Source organism: Staurois parvus, unplaced genomic scaffold (assembly GCF_062004578.1).
Source record: "Staurois parvus isolate SC_StPar_1 unplaced genomic scaffold, SC_StPar_1.0 ptg003905l, whole genome shotgun sequence".
In the NCBI taxonomy this organism is placed as follows: Eukaryota; Metazoa; Chordata; class Amphibia; order Anura; family Ranidae; genus Staurois; species Staurois parvus.
The window spans coordinates 2,535-16,906 of NW_028321700.1; the positions used below are offsets into that span (position 1 = coordinate 2,535).

General features: G+C 56.1%; 1 protein-coding gene across 1 annotated transcript; it reads left to right on the top strand.

Annotated features, from left to right (window-relative positions):
- Positions 1–257: 257 nt before the first annotated feature.
- On the top strand, positions 258–14,061 carry LOC149427302 (ribosomal RNA processing protein 1 homolog B-like). The gene is made up of 11 exons (XM_089668150.1): positions 258–476; positions 551–615; positions 1,700–1,824; positions 2,109–2,173; positions 2,786–2,883; positions 2,988–3,007; positions 3,620–3,736; positions 4,795–5,192; positions 9,285–9,440; positions 9,604–9,670; positions 12,286–14,061. The coding sequence occupies exons 1-11, from the start codon at positions 258–260 to the stop codon at positions 12,429–12,431; spliced, it is 1,476 nt and encodes a 491-aa protein (XP_089524276.1). The 3' UTR covers positions 12,432–14,061.
- The last annotated feature ends 311 nt before the right edge of the window (positions 14,062–14,372 follow it).

Sequence of the window (14,372 nt, forward strand, 5' to 3'; positions counted from 1 at the left end):
TGGGGTATATCTGTATATGGGGGGGCAATGGGGTATATCTGTATATTGGGGGATGGGGGGGGCGTATGGGGTATATCTGTATATGGGGGGGGGTATATCTGTATATGGGGGGGGTATATCTGTATATTGGGGGATGGAGGGGGGGTATATCTGTATATTGGGGGATGGAGGGGGGGGGGGTATATCTGTATATGGGGGGTATGGGTTAGAAGAGGGGGAAGGGAATCTTGGAGTCAGGACTGATGAAGCCTGCACCAATGACGTCGGAGGGTGATGTGGGGGAGGGGATGCGCCATGCTCAGTTGGGTAGTGAGCGATGTCTTGGACTGATGGTGGCCATTGTCTCCTCCAGCATGGTGGAGGAGTTTCTCTCGATCCTGGTGGAGGAGGTTCTGAAGACGGAGGAGACGCGGGGAGTCCAGCACCACGTCATAGACATCTACTTAGAGGAGTTGGCGAAGATTGGCTCTGCAGAGGTAAGACGAGTGGCCCCGTGACCTGTAGGGCCCGTGCTGTTTATCATGGTCTGATGGACTTCCTTGTCTCGTAGCTCACGGCTGATATGAACCTGAAACTCATCGAACCGTTCTGCAAGATTGCCGCCAAGACCAAGGAGTGAGTATGATGGGGGTGTCGAGATCCTGATAGTGTCACCTGCAGGAGGTGGGGGACTAGTCCCAGCAGTGGTGGTGGCCCTGTCCCAGCGGTGGTGGTGGTGGGCCCTGTCTCGGCCTTGTCCTGGTGGAGGCCCTGTCCCGGCAGTGGTGGTGGCCCTGTCCCAGCGGTGGTGGTGGTGGGCACTGTCTCGGCCTTGTCCTGGTGGAGGCCCTGTCCCGGCAGTGGTGGTGGCCCTGTCCCGGCGGTGGTGGTGGCCCTGTCTTGGCCTTGTCCTGGTGGTGGTACTGTCCCAGCGGTGGCCCTGTCCCAGCGGTGGCCCTGTCCCGGCGGTGGCCCTGTCTTGGCCTTGTCCTGGTGGTGGTTCTGTCCCGGCGATAGTGGTGGTGGCCCTGTGTCGGCCTTGTCCTGGTGGTGGTACTGTCCCGGCGGTAGTGGTGGTGGCCCTGTCTTGGCCTTGTCCTGGTGGTGGTTCTGTCCCGGAAGTGCTCCTGTCCCAGCGGGGGTGGTGGCCCTGTCTTGGCCTTGTCCTGGTGGTGGTACTGTCCCGGCGGTAGTGGTGGTGGCCCTGTCTCGGCCTTGTCCTGGTGGTGGTACTGTCCCGGCGGTAGTGGTGGTGGCCCTGTCTTGGCCTTGTCCTGGTGGTGGTTCTGTCCCGGCGGTAGTGGTGGTGGCCCTGTCTTGGCCTTGTCCTGGTGGTGGTACTGTCCCAGCGGTGGCCCTGTCCTGGCGGTGGCCCTGTCTTGGCCTTGTCCTGGTGGTGGTTCTGTCCCGGCGGTAGTGGTGGTGGCCCTGTCTCGGCCTTGTCCTGGTGGTGGTTCTGTCCCGGCGGTAGTGGTGGTGGCCCTGTCTCGGCCTTGTCCTGGTGGTGGTTCTGTCCCGGCGGTAGTGGTGGTGGCCCTGTCTCGGCCTTGTCCTGGTGGTGGTTCTGTCCCGGCGGTAGTGGTGGTGGCCCTGTCTCGGCCTTGTCCTGGTGGACACTTTTTTACAGCTTGTGGTGGTCTCTCTCCTCTGATCACCTCACCCTTCTCTCCCCCCCCGCCCCGCTCGCTCTTCTCTGACGTGTTGGCTCTGTATTCGGCAGCCCGATCCTCCAGCAGTCGGTGGTCGGCGGGATATTTCAGATGATTCTGGATCAGGCTCCTTTCGCTATTGAAGATCTCCTGAAAGAACTGGAAGAGGAGCCGACCAATGAAGAGCCGGCCGGGGGTAGGTACCTTTTCATGTCTTCTCCCACCCGGCCGCCTTTCCCAACCAACCCTATTCCTGGCTTTCCCCTCTGTCCCCTCCCCTTGGCTCCCCTGCCTCCCCTCCCCTTTGCTCCCACGCCTCCTCTCTGTCCACCCCTCCCCTTTGGCTCCCACGCCTCCTCTCTGTCCGCCCCTCCCCCTTGGCTCCCATGCCGCCTCCTCCTGTTTTCCCCGTCACCCCTCTGTCTGGTGTCATCCTTCGATCCCCCACTCTCTGGTCACTCTCTGGGTTTCCTCTGGCAGATGGTGGTTCCAGTTCTGGGGGACATCCAGGCCACGGTGTAGAAGACATTGGACCCGTCCTGCAGGTGAGAGCCATCCAATGACGTACGAATATTCATACAGGGTTCTTTTAATGGAAGGTGGGGGAGGGGCGGGTTCTTCCTATACAACCAATCAAATTGGTGTTCTCCAGTTTTCTGGTGCCGATGGGAGATCCTGTGTATAAGGGGGGATTGTTGGGTGCGGTGGGGTCGGTGATGATGGGAGATCCTGGGTGTAAGGGGGGATTGTTGGGTGCGGTGGGGTCGGTGAGGTCGGTGATGATGGGAGATCCTGGGTATAAGGGGGGATTGTTGGGTGCGGTGGGGTCGGTGATGATGGGAGATCCTGGGTGTAAGGGGGGATTGTTGGGTGCGGTGGGGTCGGTGATGATGGGAGATCCTGGGTGTAAGGGGGGATTGTTGGGTGCGGTGGGGTCGGTGATGATGGGAGATCCTGGGTGTAAGGGGGGATTGTTGGGTGTGGTGGGGTCAGTGATGTTGGGAGATCCCATGGCTCTGTGTATTTCTTTCTGAAGGCTGCACTGTCTGTATTGCTCCTGTCCAGCTGTCATTCTGTCTGGGTTGGAGGGGAGGGAATGGCAGTTGAGGCACCTCGGACAGTTCTTATTGCAGGCACTGATTGTCTCTTCCTCTCAGTTCGACTATAAGGCCATATCGGACAGACTGTTCGACCTCGCAAGTCGGCAAAACATCCCGAGCCGCAACCGCAAGTGCCTCTACCGGCTGGTGAAAAGGTGGGTGTGTCCTGTGTGGCTGCAGGGGAGGGGGGGGGATTTTGGGAATTATCCACTCAGTGGGAGGAGTTAATGATCTGATGGTTTTATCTGTCGTTTTCCAGGTTTAAAGATCTAGGAGAAGGTAAGTGAGCGCCCTGCTGAACGGTGTTTATTTTGTTCACCCCCCCCCATCCCTCTATTACCCCAGCCCCCCCTTCCAGTCTATTGCCCCAGCCCCACCCCCTCTGTCTATTACCCCAGCCACACCCCCTATGTTATTAATTCTCTGCAGTAAAAGCTGAGTCTCAGGCTTCTGCCTGTGAAAGATGGGAGGACCTTCCTCCTCGACATGTTCTAGTGTGTCTAACCTCTCCCTGCCAGGGCGCGGGTCCTCTTTCCCCGCCGTGGCCCCGAGGGCGCGGGTCCTCTTTCCCCGCCGTGGCCCCGAGGGCGCGGGTCCTCTTTCCCCGCCGTGGCCCCGAGGGCGCGGGTCCTCTTTCCCCGCCGTGGCCCCGAGGGCGCGGGTCCTCTTTCCCCGCCGTGGCCCCGTGTCTGCATGCGTCTCTTTCTCTCAACCATGTCCTTGTGTTGGTTACTCACCGTCCCCCACCATCCCCTAATCTAACCTCCCCATGCAAGCCCTTATGTTTTACCACCCCTCCAACACCCCCCATCCTCATACTATAGTCCCCTCCCCCCTTTCGGCCCAACCCTCATCATTCCTCATACTTGTCCTCTCTTTGGCTTCCTCCAGGTATATTCCCAAATGACGACTTCCCAGAAGAGGTCTCCACGGATGAAGATGACGATGAATTCAGTAGTTGGAGATTCCGCAAAAGGCAGAAGAAATTTCAGGCGAGGATGATGCTGGGTGAGTATTGACCACCCCCGGGGGGGGGCCCAGGGGGCCCCACTGGCTGTACCGCCTTGTTGTCACCTCTGCAGAATGTTTTCTCCTACAAGAGCGTCAGATCAGTGTGACGACCGATCCGCTGCGGGCGGGAGAGATCGGTGTGACGACCGATCCGCTGCGGGCGGGAGAGATCGGTGTGACGACCGATCCGCTGCGGGCGGGAGAGATCGGTGTGACGACCGATCCGCTGCGGGCGGGAGAGATCGGTGTGACGACCGATCCGCTGCGGGCGGGAGAGATCGGTGTGACGACCGATCCGCTGCGGGCGGGAGAGATCGGTGTGACGACCGATCCGCTGCGGGCGGGAGAGATCGGTGTGACGACCGATCCGCTGCGGGCGGGAGAGATCTAATGTAACCCCTCCCATTATTTCACCCCCTCCCCCCCAATCAACATGCAAAGCACAATTTTCTAATAATCGGCTTTCACACCTCGAGAATCGGGAATATCACTGGCTCTGTCATCTGGTCAGTAAGTCTGAGTTGATGGGCGTGTCCAGCAGGCTCCTATAAATGCAGCACCCTGCCTCGAACATTAGATGAAAGAACACATCCCTGGCATCCCTTTTGATGTGCATGGTCCTCCCTGCTTCGACTTTAGCTGTGCAATCTGCTGATCAATCTGTTACAACGTCATCGAGCCAATGATCAACAGATTGCGCAGCTAAAGTCTGCAGCAACCAACGACCATCATGGAGGAGCATGCACGTCTAAAGGGATGTCAGGGATGCGTTCTTTCATTGCCTGAGAGCAGCAGAGCAGTGATTTACGCTAGCCCCGAAGACCGAAAACGATGGCAGAGGAAGCTCATCTCTTATAGGTGGGCAGGAGGAGAGGGAATCGATGATGGGAGTTGATCATGAAAGTGGGCTCAGGAGAGCGGATAAGAATCCATTTCAGCAGGGTAGAGGACTTACTGTAGGTGTTGGGCTTGGGATGTGAGGGGATGGGGGGTGGTGCAAAGACATTCGGTGGTCCCTTGGCTGGATCATAAATGGTTGCTCCATCTCTCCTCAGAGACGCAAGGCTTCATCCCTGAGCCGGAGAAGAGGAAAGGTCGGCAGAGGGGTTCAGCTTCTGAGGACCTCCCGGAGGACCAGAGAAAGGCAGATGGGCCGCCAGCTAAGAAGAAACGTAAGAAGAGGAGAGTTTCCCACCCCGTGAGGGAGAAGGACCACTCGCAGCTCAACGGGAGGGTAGAGTCGCCCCCTGCTGAGAAGATGGAGGTCACCAAGTGCAAAGAGCGCCCCACCAAGGCAGCTCGGCCACATTGCACCGGACACACCATGGAAACGCCGCCCTCTAAGCCCCGCGTGATGAAGAGGAGAAGCCCCTTGCTACGGCTCAGTCTCAGCGTCCTACCTCTTCGAGGGGTGTCGCTGTTGAGACGGAGGCGGGTTCTCGGGAAGAGTCGGGTGAGTGTCCACACCTTGGGGGGTCGGTTAGGGGACAACCCAGGTAGAGTCAACTCTAAAATAAGATTCAATATTGGTACATTTAGTCCTCGGTCTCACCGATGGGACCCGGTTCCTCCGAAGTCTCACGATTTCCTAGTCGGAGGTCATTGCGACTTTGAGACCTATGCGGCTTGCAGGATACAGATGTCTGTGTGTGGTGCTTGCGCTACTTTCAAAATCGGTGCGACTCCGACCCAGTCGGAACCTCGCCGATGTGGCCGCTTTAATTACGGACAATGGGGTGCGACTTGCCATGCGATATCATGCGGTATGACCGGGCACCTAAAATGGTGGTCTCTGTCTGGATGTGCTCCAGCATGGACTCCATTACCATTGGCCAATGTCTTACCACCATCTGTCAGCAGAGGTCACCCCCAAAATCTGAGATCGGGGATGGACCAACCTGACATGTTCATTGGAATCCCCTACTGAGGTCAAGGCTGAGGCTGCCCTGCTTCTGGCACTGACTGCCTCCAGGTGCTTTCTGGGAACGAGCATGCAGCAAGTGAAATCAGAACTTTCAAACTGCATTCTTCTTCTGGGTCAGGGCCTTCATGTATTGGAACCTTGTCTTAGCATGATGACCTTCCACCAAGTGTCTGTATCTCCCCAAGCTAACGTGGCCACACCCACATGATGCCTTGTTAGGTTGATTTAAGTGTGATGGGTGATAGAGCAGAGATTGGGTGTGGAAGGGGCGGAGCAGGCGCCAACTGGTGGGCAGCGCGTTAGCTGGTTGGGAGAAAGGTAGTTGTAGCCGGGTGAAGCAGAAGTTTGATGGGGCATACCGGAGGTAGTGGGGCAAAGCAGAGGCTGGTTGGTTTGAAGGAATGTGGAGATGGAGCAGGACCCTTGAAGGAGAGGAGCACATGGTGGTAGGACTGGTATGGGGTCAGAGCGGGAGCTGATCAGCAAGGCACACATCTATTCATTCTGGTGACTTCCACTCTGGTCGGTGATGAGACTTGCACTGTTGAGAGCAGCTGCTCAGGGCTGAGATTCATGACTGCTGAGAACAGCTGGTTGATGCTAAGACTCAGGTCTTCTCCAAGCAGCTGGTCAGGGCTGTGGTGGGGGTCTGGTTCTGGGAGCAGCTGGTCAGGGCTGTGGTGGTCTGATTCCTGGAGCAGCTGGTCAGGGCTGTGGTGGTCTGATTCCTGGAGCAGCTGGTCAGGGCTGTGGTGGTCTGATTCCTGGAGCAGCTAGTCAGGGCTGTGGTGGTGGTCTGATTCCTGGAGCAGCTGGTCAGGGCTGTGGTGGTGGTCTGATTCCTGGAGCAGCTGGTCAGGGCTGTGGTGGTGGTCTGATTCCTGGAGCAGCTGGTCAGGGCTGTGGTGGGGGTCTGGTTCTGGGAGCAGCTGGTCAGGGCTGTGGGGGTCTGATTCCTGGAGCAGCTGGTCAGGGCTGTGGTGGTGGTCTGATTCCTGGAGCAGCTGGTCAGGGCTGTGGTGGTGGTCTGATTCCTGGAGCAGCTGGTCAGGGCGGTGGTGGTGGTCTGGTTCTGGGAGCAGCTGGTCAGGGCTGTGGTGGTGGTGGTTTGATTCCTGGAGCAGCTAGTCAGAGGTGTGGCAGTGGTCTGATTCCGGGAGCAGCTGGTCAGGGATGTGGTAGTGGTCTGATTCCTGGAGCAGCTGGTCAGGGCTGTGGTGGTGGTCTGATTCCTGGAGCAGCTGGTCAGGGCTGTGGTGGTGGTCTGATTCCTGGAGCAGCTGGTCAGGGCGGTGGTGGTGGTCTGGTTCTGGGAGCAGCTGGTCAGGGCTGTGGTGGTGGTGGTTTGATTCCTGGAGCAGCTAGTCAGAGGTGTGGCAGTGGTCTGATTCCGGGAGCAGCTGGTCAGGGATGTGGTGGTCTGATTCCGGAAGCAGCTGGTCAGGGCTGTGGTGGTCTGATTCTGGGAGCAGCTGTTCAGGGCTGTGGTGGTGGTGGTCTGATTCCGGAAGCAGCTGGTCAGGGCTGTGGTGGTGGTGGTCTGATTCCGGGAGCAGCTGTTCAGGGCTGTGGTAGTGGTTTGATTCCGGGAGCAGCTGGTCAGGGCTGTGGTGGTGGTCTGATTCTGGGAGCAGCTGGTCGGGGCTGTGGTGGTCTGATTCCAGGAGCAGCTGGTCAGGGCTGTGGCGGTGGGGGTGGTCTGATTCGGGGAGCAGCTGGTCAGGGCTGTGCCGGTGGTGGTGGTCTGATTCTGGGAGCAGCTGGTCAGGGCTGTGGCGGTGGGGGTGGTCTGATTCGGGGAGCAGCTGGTCAGGGCTGTGGCGGTGGGGGTGGTCTGATTCGGGGAGCAGCTGGTCAGGGCTGTGCCGGTGGTGGTGGTCTGATTCTGGGAGCAGCTGGTCAGGGCTTTGGTGGTCTGATTCGGGGAGCAGCTGGTCAGGGCTGTGGTGGTGGTCTGATTCGGGGAGCAGCTGGTCAGGGCTGTGGTGGTGGTCTGATTCAGGGAGCAGCTGGTCAGGGCTGTGGTGGTGGTCTGATTCAGGGAGCAGCTGGTCAGGGCTGTGGTGGTGGTCTGATTCAGGGAGCAGCTGGTCAGGGCTGTGGTGGTGGTCTGATTCTGGGAGCGGCTGATCAGGGATGTGGTGGGGGTCTGATTCTGGGAGCAGCTGGTCGGGGCTGTGGTGGTGGTGGTCTGATTCTGGGAGCAGCTGGTCAGGGCTGTGGTGGTGGTCTGATTCTGGGAGCAGCTGGTCAGGGCTGTGGTGGTGGTCTGATTCTGGGAGCAGCTGGTCAGGGCTGTGGTAGTGGTGGTGGTCTGATTCCGGGAGCAGCTAGTCAGGGCTGTGGTGGTGGTCTGATTCTGTGAGCAGCTGGTCAGGGGTTTAGTGGCGGTGGTCTGATTCCAGGAGCAGCTGGTCAGTGGTTTGGTGGTGGTGGTCTGATTCCAGGAGCAGCTGGTCAGGGCTGTGGTGGTCTGATTCCGGGAGCAGCTGGTCAGGGCTGTGGTGGTGGTGGTCTGATTCTGGGAGCAGCTGGTCAGGGCTGTGGTGGTGGTCTGATTCTGGGAGCAGCTGGTCAGGGCTGTGGTAGTGGTGGTGGTCTGATTCCGGGAGCAGCTAGTCAGGGCTGTGGTGGTGGTCTGATTCTGTGAGCAGCTGGTCAGGGCTGTGGTGGTGGTCTGTTTCCGGGAGCAGCTGGTCAGTGGTTTGGTGGTGGTGGTCTCATTCCGGGAGCAGCTGGTCAGGAGTTTGGTGGCGGTGGTTTGATTCCGGGAGCAGCTGTTCAGGGCTGTGGTGGTCTGATTCCTGGAGCAGCTGGTCAGGGCTGTGGCGGTGGTGGTCTGATTCGGGGAGCAGCTGGTCAGGGCTGTGCCGGTGGTGGTGGTCTGATTCTGGGAGCAGCTGGTCAGGGCTGTGGTGGTGGTCTGATTCTGGGAGCAGCTGGTCAGGGCTGTGGTGGTGGTCTGATTCTGGGAGCAGCTGGTCAGGGCTGTGGCGGTGGTCTGATTCTGGGAGCGGCTGATCAGGGATGTGGTGGGGGTCTGATTCCGGGAGCAGCTGGTCGGGTTTGGTGGCGGTGGTCTGATTCCGGGAGCAGCTGGTCAGGGCTGTGGTGGTGGTGGTGGTGGTGGTCTGATTCCGGGAGCAGCTGGTCAGGGCTGTGGTGGTGATGGTCTGATTCCAAGAGCAGCTGGTCAGGGGTTTAGTGGCGGTGGTCTGATTCCGGGAGCAGCTGGTCAGGGCTGTGGTGGTTTGATTCCAGGAGTAGCTGTTCAGGGCTGTGGTGGTGGTCATGGTCTGATTCCAGGAGCAGCTGGTCAGGGCTGTGGTGGTGGTGGTGGTCTGATTCCGGAAGCAGCTGGTCAGGGGTGTGGTGGTGGTGATGGTCTGATTCCGGGAGCAGCTGGTCAGGGGTGTGGTGGTGGTCTGATTCCGGGAGCAGCTGGTCAGGGGTGTGGTGGTGGTCTGATTCCGGGAGCAGCTGGTCAGGGCTGTGGTGGTCTGATTCCGGGAGCAGCTGGTCAGGGGTTGCGGCATCTGCTGCTGGGAGCAGGTTCACAAATACCAGGGGGAAAACTTTTGGGGAAGACTTCTGACAGGCCTTTCTGTTTCCTTCTTCCAGCAGATAATCGGTAATAAACCACAGACGTCTTCAGTTACTCCTCCGGCAACTCCACCTGCGAAAGTGACCTCCAAAGCCCAGGACTTTGTTGCTTTCTGCAAGTCGGAGACCCCAAAACCTCTATATGTGAAAAGCTCAAAAAGTGGAGGAAGGCAGGTAAAGCGCGGAGGGGGAGGTTCTTCAGGCTGGTGAGATTTTTTTTGGGGGGGGGGTTATGGGCCAGGGTTTGCCATGGGGAGGGATGGTTATAGTCGGTGAACGTTCGGCAAGGGGGGTCTGAGCCCAGAATAGTGATCTCTTGTCTTCTCTCCCTCCACAGATCCGCAAAGACCAAAACTGCATCTCAAAGAAAGTCACCTTCAGTCTGAAAAAGAACATGACGGCAGGTACGTGAGCAGAAAGCGATGGTCAGCGTGGGTGTTGCAGGACCCTACAATGGGCAGCAGACCCCAATTCCAGTTGTCACATCTTGGTATCGGCCAATTGGAATACAGCTGTCATTTTCCAGTGCAGGCTAGATAAGAGAATTTGATTGGTTTGTATGGGTGGTAGTGATTATAGATGGCCCCTCAGGTGTCTCACTGCTGACATTTGGGAAGGTTGGGCATGATCAATGATCAGCTATGACTGGTGGGTGGAGCCTTTAGACACAGGTAGCACACAGGAAGAAAGGATTGGCTGCCACAAAGTCACTTTCTGAAGAATTGGGGTTCCTCCATTCTGCGCTGGTCTGGATCTTGCAAGGGCTTAGTTGACGTTAGTACTTGATGTTTAGTCTTGTGACCAGTTTAAGATGAGGTCCCGTCACCACACTTGGTCAGGTGATCGGTATGAGATGAGGTCCTGTCACCATGTTTGGTCAAATAGCCAGTATGAGATGAGGTCCCATCACCATATTTGGTCAGACGACCTGTATGAGAGAAGGTCACATCCCCATCTTTAGTCACATGACCTGTATGAGATGAGGTCCCACCTCCATCTTTGGTCAGACAACCTGTATGAGATGAGGTCCCACCTCCATCTTTGGTCAGACAACCTGTATGAGATGAGGTCCCACCTCCATCTTTGGTCAGACAACCTGTATGAGATGAGGTCCCACCTCCATCTTTGGTCAGACAACCTGTATGAGATGAGGTCCCACCTCCATCTTTGGTCAGACAACCTGTATGAGATGAGGTCCCACCTCCATCTTTGGTCAGACAACCTGTATGAGATGAGGTCCCACCTCCATCTTTGGTCAGACAACCTGTATGAGATGAGGTCCCACCTCCATCTTTGGTCAGACAACCTGTATGAGATGAGGTCCCACCTCCATCTTTGGTCAGACAACCTGTATGAGAAGAGGTCCCATCACAATTTTTGGTCAGACCGCCTGTATGAGATAATGTCCCACCACCATCTTTGGTCAGACAACCTGTGTGAGATGAGGTCCCACCACCATATTTGGTCAGACGACCTGTGTAAGATGAGGTCCTGTCATCATCTTTGGTCGGATGACCTGTATGAGATGAAGTCCCACCACCATCTTTGGTCAGACGACCTGTTTGAGATCAGGTCCTGTCACCATGTGTAGTCAGAGGAGGTCATATCACCAATGTTCGTCAGAGAGCCTGTATAAGATAAGGACTCACCTCCATCTTTGGTCAGACGACCTGTATGAGATTAGGTTCCACCACTATATTTGGTCAGACGACCTGTATAAGATGAGGTCACGTTGATAATCTTTGGTCAGGCCACCTGTATGAGATGAGGTCCTACCACCATCTTTGGTCAGGCCACCTGTATGAGATGAGGTCCTACCACCATCTTTGATCAGACCGCCTGTATGAGATGAGGTCCCACCACCATCATTGGTCAGATGACCTGTATGAGATGAGGCCCTATCACTGTGTTTAGTCAGAGGTCATATCACCAATGTTCACCGGACAACCTGTATGACATGAGACCCCATCACCATGTTTTATTAAATGAGCTGTAAAAGATGAGGTCCCACCTTCATCTTTGGTCAGACCCCTGTATGAGATGATGTCCCACCACCATCTTTGGTCAGACGCTTGTATAAGATGAGGTCACGTTGATAATCTTGGGTCAGATGACCTGTATGAGATGAGGTCCCACCTCCATCTTTGGTCAGACGCCCTGTATGAGATGAGGTCCCATCGCTCCCTGTATAATCATAATAATCACCATATTTGATCAGACAACCTGTATGAGATGAGGGGTCCCCTCCCCATCTTTGGTCAGATGACCTGTATGAGATGAGGTCCCACCACCATCTTTGGTCAGACGCCCTCTATGAGATGAGGTCCCACCACCATCTTTGGTCAGACGCCCTCTATGAGATGAGGTCCCACCACCATCTTTGGTCAGACGCCCTCTATGAGATGAGGTCCCACCACCATCTTTGGTCAGACGCCCTCTATGAGATGAGGTCCCACCACCATCTTTGGTCAGACGCCCTCTATGAGATGAGGTCCCACCACCATCTTTGGTCAGACGCCCTCTATGAGATGAGGTCCCACCACCATCTTTGGTCAGACGCCCTCTATGAGATGAGGTCCCACCACCATCTTTGGTCAGACGCCCTCTATGAGATGAGGTCCCACCACCATCTTTGGTCAGACGCCCTCTATGAGATGAGGTCCCACCACCATCTTTGGTCAGACCGTCTGTTTGAGATGAGGTCCCACCACCATCTTTGGTCAGACCGTCTGTATGAGATGAGGTCCCACCACCATCGTTGATTAGATGACCTGTATAAGATGAGGTCCCGTCACCATCTTTGGTCAGGTGATCTGTATGAGATGAGGTCAGACAACTTGTATAAGATGAGGTCACGTTGATAATCTGTGGTCAGATGAGCAGTATGAGATGAGGTCCCACCACCATCTTTGGTCAGATGACCTGCATGTGATAAGGTCCTGTCACCAGGTTTGGACAGATAACTTGTTCAAAATAAACTCCCATCACCAGTTTTTTTTTGTTTTTTTTCTTTCTGCAGAGTTTAAGCGGACGGATCGCAGCCTTCTAGTCAGTCCAACCGGTTCATCGCGAGTTCCCTTCAATCCCGACCAGCGACCGCAGCATGGTGTCCTGAAAACACCCAGTCCAGTGGTCTCCAGAGCACGGGCCTCAGATTTCTTCTAGAAGCCAATGGAACTCTTCAAGGACTCTGTGAAGGGACAGATTTGGCACAATGAACGCTGCCGTCTCTGAATCCACCTCACTAAACTGTTCCTGGAACGTGTAACATGTGAAAGTGGGTGAGAAACTCTCCATCGGTGCAGAGGCCTCCTTCAGAGCTCCATAGTGACTATTCGCCATCTGTCATTGTTCAGGCCTTCATCATGGTGACACAAAGCCAGGACCTGAAGACAGCCAATCGCATTTTCCCTTCATTATCAGACGTGCGATCAGAAGGAGATCCAGACTGTGGTTGTGATAGACACATACCTTCTCCCCTCTTCTCGGGATAGATGGGACGTCTCCATGTTTGTTGTACATCCGCCTCCTCCGTGACCCATCTATACGTACATCCGCCTCCTCCGTGACCCATCTATACGTACATCCGCCTCCTCCGTGACCCATCTATACGTACATCCGCCTCCTCCGTGACCCATCTATACGTACATCCGCCTCCTCCGTGACCCATCTATACGTACATCCGCCTCCTCCGTGACCCATCTATACGTACATCCGCCTCCTCCGTGACCCATCTATACGTACATCCGCCTCCTCCGTGACCCATCTATACGTACATCCGCCTCCTCCGTGACCCATCTATACGTACATCCGCCTCCTCCGTGACCCATCTATACGTACATCCGCCTCCTCCGTGACCCATCTATACGTACATCCGCCTCCTCCGTGACCCATCTATACGTACATCCGCCTCCTCCGTGACCCATCTATACGTACATCCGCCTCCTCCATGACTCCCCCCCCATCAATACGTACATCCTCCTCTTCCGTGACCCATCTATACGTACATCCGCCTCCTCCGTGACCCATCTATACGTACATCCGCCTCCTCCGTGACCCATCTATACGTACATCCGCCTCCTCCGTGACCCATCTATACGTACATCCGCCTCCTCCGTGACCCATCTATACGTACATCCGCCTCCTCCGTGACCCATCTATACGTACATCCGCCTCCTCCGTGACCCATCTATACGTACATCCGCCTCCTCCGTGACCCATCTATACGTACATCCGCCTCCTCCGTGACCCATCTATACGTACATCCGCCTCCTCCGTGACCCATTTATACGTACATCCGCCTCCTCCGTGACCCATCTATACGTACATCCGCCGCCTCCGTGACCCATCTATACGTACATCCGCCTCCTCCGTGACCCATCTATACGTACATCCGCCTCCTCCGTGACCCATCTATACGTACATCCGCCTCCTCCGTGACCCATCTATACGTACATCCGCCTCCTCCGTGACCCATCTATACGTACATCCGCCTCCTCCGTGACCCATCTATACGTACATCCGCCTCCTCCGTGACCCATCTATACGTACATCCGCCTCCTCCGTGACCCATTTATACGTACATCCGCCGCCTCCGTGACCCATCTATATGAAGAGTACATCCACCTGTGAAGTGGAGCAGCAGAGAAGAGCCGTCCCGTGCTAAGAGGAGTACAAGTGACACCTGTATATAATTCTGGCTGGAGGAGAATGCACTGTGCTGATGTTGTATCTGATTGGGGGGGTGGGCTCTGTATATGTTGTGTGTAGACATAAAGGACAACCTCACTCCTTAGTTCCCTACCGCCTCCCATGTTTTACTGACCATAACGAGAAGATCGCTGTACACAATGAGCTAGGAGGACCAACATGTTTCAGGGAGGAGCTAGGAGCACCAACCAGACTTCATGCTGCCTCTCGTTTATTGGCCTACAACTATAGCTAACCTGTCATCAGGCAAACTTACCATACTGATGGAACCTTCCACTGACCTTGCAAGCTGCATGCTAATTCCAGGGCGGTTCTTGCCCAGCATTGTGATGGCTTTGGAGTAAGTAAGCTGCTTGTAGGTCAGGCAGGTGCAGCTGTTCAGCTCTGTGACCACAA